This window comes from Sinocyclocheilus grahami, unplaced genomic scaffold (genome assembly GCF_001515645.1).
Source record: "Sinocyclocheilus grahami isolate Dianchi unplaced genomic scaffold, SAMN03320097.WGS_v1.1 scaffold1448.1, whole genome shotgun sequence".
Lineage (NCBI taxonomy): Eukaryota > Metazoa > Chordata > Actinopteri > Cypriniformes > Cyprinidae > Sinocyclocheilus > Sinocyclocheilus grahami.
The window spans coordinates 156450-163131 of NW_015506627.1; the positions used below are offsets into that span (position 1 = coordinate 156450).

The following is a 6682-nucleotide window of genomic DNA, read 5'->3' on the forward strand; positions in this document are numbered from 1 at the left end:
AAGGTTTTTACTGAGGGGTTTGTTGACATATCATTCACTCTGATTTATACAACATTTTATTCCTAAAAAACATGGTAAAAATACAAATCTTTGAAGGCAAATGAGTTTTTTCCCCCACTTCAGCAACACTTATAAATTCCAAAATTTTGAGTTTTATTCCAATCTATATTCTGAAGGTTTTTACTGAGGGGTTTGTTGACATATCATTCACTCTGATTTATACAACATTTTATTCCTAAAAACATGGTAAAAATACAAATCTTTGAAGACAAATTAGTTTTTTCTCCACTTCAGCAACACTTAAATTCCAAAATGTAGAGTTTTATTCCAATTTATATTCTAAAGGTTTTTACTGAGGGGTTTGTTGATATATCATTCACTCTGATTTATACAACATTTTATTATTTTCTGTCTGTTGACAGTGTTTTCTGATTTGTGGAGTGATAAAATGAGAAATATAAAATCCCATCAGTAAAAGCCTTTTAAATCTAATATTGTCAAAAAAATCAAACAAGAATTTTGATCCTGGCTTTATCCAATGTCCAGATTTGTTCTGGAAATGTTTGCAAATCAGTGCATATTTGATTAGATAATGCCTCATTTCATATTTAAACATAACATTTCATTGTTATCTAATATAATCTATATGCTGGTGTACGATTGAAAGTGTGCACTGATCAAATAAAATAGAGCAGCAGATGTAGATATTAAAAATGTACAGAATACTAATGACATCATTTCCTGCTCAGGGATGGGGCCAGAACCCTTAACTTCCTGCTTCAGTAGTAAACACAGGAAATACAACTGTGTTTATCCTTTAATTCATTCAGGTTCCAGGATTGTTTCTCTTTGTTTGTCAGTGAATGTGTTTGCTGAATCTGAAGAACCACATTCATCCGCTGATATAATCAAACCTTACAAATCCTGGGTCTGTTTTAACATTGAATATAACACACAATCCAATAAATGCAGCTCATGCACATCGGTCTGATAATGACAGAGAGAGTTTGTGATGACAAATCAAAGAGATATGTGTGTGTTTAAAGAAACGTTTGCCTGAGAGACTTTATGGACTTAAAAACATCTAAATTCACGTTTAGCATCATACGTTTAAAAAAAACTCAAACAATGGGTGCAGATTTTTTTCCTGTTTGACATACTTCTTACTAAAAGAGGACATTGGGTTGTTTATGGCTCATTTGGTTATTATCGTTAACTAAAACCATAAAAAACTTTGAAATAAGAAAAAAATATATATAATAAAATATAAAAAAACCTTAAACTTATTTTATTTCACCTAGTTACCAAGACAACATTTAGCATTTTCATTTGGTTTAACTTAAAGTACTAAAATAACAAAAACTAAAACTGATATAAAAATTAATAAAAACTATTTAGACATTTAAAAAAAAATACTAAAACTTTTAATTAAATTAAAATGAAGATGGAAAATTGAACAATATTTTCAAAATATCAATAACAACTATCAGCAATACAAAAATAACATTGATCCTAGAGAGAATCTGATTGGTCAAAAAAAACAACAACACTTGAACAAGATGATGTCATCAGCGCTTTATCTCTGCTAATATTATGTTAGAGACAGACTCAAATTCATCCACACACACATACAGTGAGTGAGTGAGTTTCTGACCTGTTAGCTGATTGTCTCCAGCGGCCGGAGCGATGCGAACGTAAGGAGTGGTGAGCTGCGTCACCAAGATAGCAGCTGCAAGAACAAGATCCACACACATGCAGAAAGACAGAGAGAATCAGTGTGTGTGTGTGTGTGTGTGTGTGTGTGTGACAGAGAGAGAGAGAGAGAGAGAGAGAGAGAGGAGAAACAAACAGAAGAAAGAGAAGAAAACAAACAGTTACTGAAAACCTGCACAACAGACACTCAAAAGCAGAACATGCAGAACTTCATCTTCAGACACGCTCGTTTTTAATCTTGGGTCGTCACGTCTCTCATCTCACACTGCTCTTACTTTAACCTGGATTAGTAATTAACCCTGGGTTAATGTTCTTATTTGCATGTTTACAAGGTTAATAACATTGACTGGACAAGGGATGCACGTGAACCATTTCAGAAACCAAATCAGGCTACAACACTAACAGGATCTGTTCAGTCTTTCACTGCTGCGTCATGCTGATTACATGCATTATGTTATGTGTAAAATTAATCACATTTTCAATGTCTGCTTGCATAAGTTAGAATGCCTACCTTTGGTAGCGACACGGACACAGTCGATTTTTGTCTCCTGAAAAACAAAAATACATACAAAATATCAAACATCTGAATGATTCAATAGAACAAATAATTTACGTTGGCCAACATGTGCTGCTTTTAAATGTGCTTAAGAAATAAATATTGATTGATTAATTGATTGATTGATACACAGAGATATTCATCATCATCCTCTGTGATCTTCTAAAATTAATTGTGCTAAAAAAAATCTGTTTTGAATATTAAATTATATTCTTAATTGAGTTTATATTGTTTTATATGCTTAATTGTGTAAATATGCACTTTCCCATTGACTGTTCATTGTGTATGTTATTTTTTTCACTACTGTAAAACATTTTTGAGCTCTGGAAAGGTTCCATATAAATTAAATATAATAATAATAATAATGTTTATAGTAATAATTAGTAGTAGTATTAATAGTATTATTATTTATGATAACAACAATACTACTACTACTACTACTACTAATAATAATAATAATTAGTAGTTATAGTAGTAGTATTAGCATTATTATTTGTGGTAACAAAAACAACAACAACAACAACAATAATAATAATAATAACAGAACCTCTCCAGAGCTTTTACAGTAGTGAAAAAATTAAATAACAATAATAATAATGATAATAATAATAATAATAGAACCTTTCCAGAGCTTTTACAGTAGTGAAAAATTTTTATAATGATAATAATAATAAATATTTATTATAATGATTATAGTGTTAATTATAATGCTGCTTATTATTATTATTATTATATTACATTTAATTATAATGAATAAATTAAATTCTACTAATAATAATGATAATAATAATAAATATTTATTATAATGATTATAGTGTTAATTATAATGCTGCTTATTATTATTATTAATTATTATTATTATATTACATTTAATTATAATGAATAAATTAAATTCTACTAATAATCTGTTCACTGATGAAGTTCCAGTGGCTCCAGTGTTTTCTACAGGAGTAAGTAATGTTTTACTCTTGTCAGCAGAATGAAAACAGTCCAGTAACTGGTTCTGCTGCTGCATGACTCCAGTGATGTATATGCTGATATATTTTCTATGCCTGCTAAGCAGCTGCGGCATTAAAAGTGCATTTCAGCCGAATGCTGTATGTGAGCGTTCAGTACGAGCACCTGGAGCACGACTCGCTTTAGCGCCTGTAATCAAACTAACATCTGACATCAGTCTTCAGCTACACGAACACCAACAACAAAGCACCGTGTTCTGCTTTATTACTGCTGTTCTTTAATATGCCGACTGCTGTGCTCTCTAGTTCTGTATGTTTATCAAAGCCAGCATACTGTTATTGCACATAAACGGTGTTTCAAAAGACTGAAACTCTTGCTAGAGCTTTAAAACTACATCTGTTAAAATTACCACCATCCTTTAGGTCTTTCTAAACAGCCCAACAACCACCTAGCAACACAAAAGTAACCTCTCAGAACACTTTGGCAATGCACTAGCAACGCCCTAGCAACCACCAGAACCTGTGCAACAGTCTAGCAATGACCTGACAACTGCCTAGTAACCATCCAGAACAACCTAGCAACGCCCTAGCAACCACAGCACCTGTGCAACTGTCTAACAATGCCCTAACAACACCCTAGCACCTATCCAGAACAACCTAGGAACAACCTAGCAACGACCTAGCAACCACCAGAACCTATGCAACAGTTTAACAATCTTCTGACAACTGCCCAGTAACGATCCAGAACAACCTAGCAGCCCCCTAGCAACCACCAGAACCTGTGCAACAGTCTAGCACCCATCCAGAACAACCTAGCAACCACAAAACCTGTGCAACAGTCTAACAATGCCCTAACCACACCCTAACACCCATCCAGAACAACCTAGCAACCACAGAACCTGTGCAACAATCTAGCAATGTCCTAACCACACCCTAGCACCTATCCAGAACAACCTAGCAACACCTCTAGCAACCACCATAACCTGTGCAACAGTGTTACAATGCCGTAGCAACTGCCTAGGAACCTAAATATCCCAGAAATATCCCAGAAATCACACACACAACCTGCAAATTTATTAATTAATTTCCCACAAAAAATAAAAAAATGCATGAAAAAATAAAAACACTAATTTACTTGAGAAGCAAAACTGAATAGCATATTAAAAGTTGTTTTCATAGCCTGTATCTTTAATGCAAGTGTATTTTGTCTGACTGCACTGGCAGATTTGTTCACTTGTTTTAAATATTTAAAAAAAGTGAAAAAAGCACTAAAAAAAACAAAACATTCTCTGAAAACTAGGCTTAATATCTTATGCAGTCAATTGATCTTCTTATAAGGGATTTTAGATGCTTTACCTGGAAAATTAGACACAAACACTTATTAAGAACAGGATTTTTAATTTCCCTGCACATCTCAGCAACTTTTATGTTTCCCAGCAAGCATTGAGTGTTTTTCTAATCTTCAGCTTGTCTTACACTGTATGGTGGCATTTAAACACACACTTCCACCTCCAGCCATCCATTAGAGCCTAAGAACAACCTTTGACCTGCTGAACGAGACTCACGACAACATAAACAAACACTCGTCCTGCTATTATAAAGAAAAGCAAACACAAATGTGAAAGGTCTGACTTAATGAATTACAGCTCTTGAACAGACAGACACGAGGGCCGTCTCGGTAAGTGCCTGTCTGCATCCATCAGGAGGCTAAAACACAGATCCTCAGTCAATTAGGACATCAATTACAGCCGCCAGCTCCTCCTCTGCCTTTTACAGCAGCACGACTGTCAATCCAAACGGCGTGATTTCTTTAAAAATCACACACACAACCTGCAAATTTATTAATTAATTTCCCACAAAATATAAAAAAATGCATGAAAAAATAAAAACACAAATTTACTTGAGAAGCAAAACTGAATAGCATATTAAAAGTTGTTTTCATAGCCTGTATCTTTAATGCAAGTGTATTTTGTCTGACTGCACTGGCAGATTTGTTCACTTGTTTTAAATATTTTAAAAAAGTGAAAAAAGCACTAAAAAAAACAAAACATTCTCTGAAAACTAGGCTTAATATCTTATGCAGTCAATTGATCTTCTTATAAGGGATTTTAAATGCTTTACCTGGAAAATTAGACACAAACACAAATTAAGAACAGGATTTTTAATTTCCCTGCACATCTCAGCAACTTTTATGTTTCCCAGCAAGCATTGAGTGTTTTTCTAATCTTCAGCATGTCTTACACTGTATGGTGGCATTTAAACACACACTTCCACCTCCAGCCATCCATTAGAGCCTAAGAACAACCTTTGACCTGCTGAACGAGACTCACGACAACATAAACAAACACTCGTCCTGCTATTATAAAGAAAAGCAAACACAAATGTGAAAGGTCTGACTTAATGAATTACAGCTCTTGAACAGACAGACACGAGGGCCGTCTCGGTAAGTGCCTGTCTGCATCCATCAGGAGGCTAAAACACAGATCCTCAGTCAATTAGGACATCAATTACAGCCGCCAGCTCCTCCTCTGCCTTTTACAGCAGCACGACTGTCAATCCAAACGGCGTGATTTCTTTAAAAGCATGACGAGAGGAGAGAGAGACCGATGCATTAAAGGGGTCATCGGATGCAAAATTCATGTGTTGTTTGAACTGAGATGTGTGTTGGCAGTGTGTGGACACAACCACCCTACAGTGCTAAAAATCCACCAAGTGTTTTTTCTAAATCCCGAGAAATTATAACCCCTTTTTCAAATCAAGCCGATCTCAGATTCTTGGCTGTGTGAGGTCACACAGACCCAGGCTGCTCTTTGTTTACGCTTTGTTTCTGAAGGGAATGCGCCCCCTGCTCTACCTTAACGCGTCTATGTTTGCGCAAATCATTCGTGATCCAGCTTCACCTACAGAAGAAGTGAGCATACGTTTTTTTTAAGAATCTTTGCAAATCGTCTTTCCTAATAATGTGCTAGTTGGCAAGTTCTAAAGTCTCAGAGAACGGCTTGTCACACTGCAAAAAAAAATTATCAAAATTGTGTTAGTTTTTGCTTAAAACAAGCAATAATATCTGCCAATGGGGTAAGAAAAGTAATCTTAATTCAAAGGCTAAACAATATTATTTTTCTTACCCCATTGGCAGATATTTTTACTCGTTTTAAGCAAAAACTAACACAATTTTGATCATTTTAAGTAATTTCACCTGTCAAGTAAATGCATCTTGATTCAAGAATGTTTAGATATTTGTACTAGAAAACAAGACAAAAATACTAAGCAAGAAAATAATTTTTTGTAGTGCACCGTATGGAAGAGAGAGGCGGGGTCAGCAGAGCTCATTAGCATTTAAAGAGACATGCACCAAAACAGCTAGCTGTGAACAGAGTTGTTTTTGACAGGGTAGTGTTTTTCTACACTACCATTGAGAAATTTTAACCAAAGTATATTATAGACTTTTCATTAAGAC

General features: G+C 34.6%; 1 protein-coding gene across 1 annotated transcript in view; it reads right to left on the minus strand.

Moving 5' to 3' along the window:
* The window catches only part of LOC107570365 (receptor-type tyrosine-protein phosphatase mu-like), a 137725-nt gene that overhangs the window by 85672 nt on the left and 45371 nt on the right, over positions 1 to 6682 (minus strand). The window contains exons 7-8 of the mRNA XM_016256596.1: positions 2225 to 2261; positions 1655 to 1729 (exon numbers count right to left, since the gene is read on the minus strand). Of these exons, the coding sequence (XP_016112082.1) occupies positions 1655 to 1729; positions 2225 to 2261 (112 nt within the window). The remainder of the gene's footprint in view (positions 1 to 1654; positions 1730 to 2224; positions 2262 to 6682) is intronic.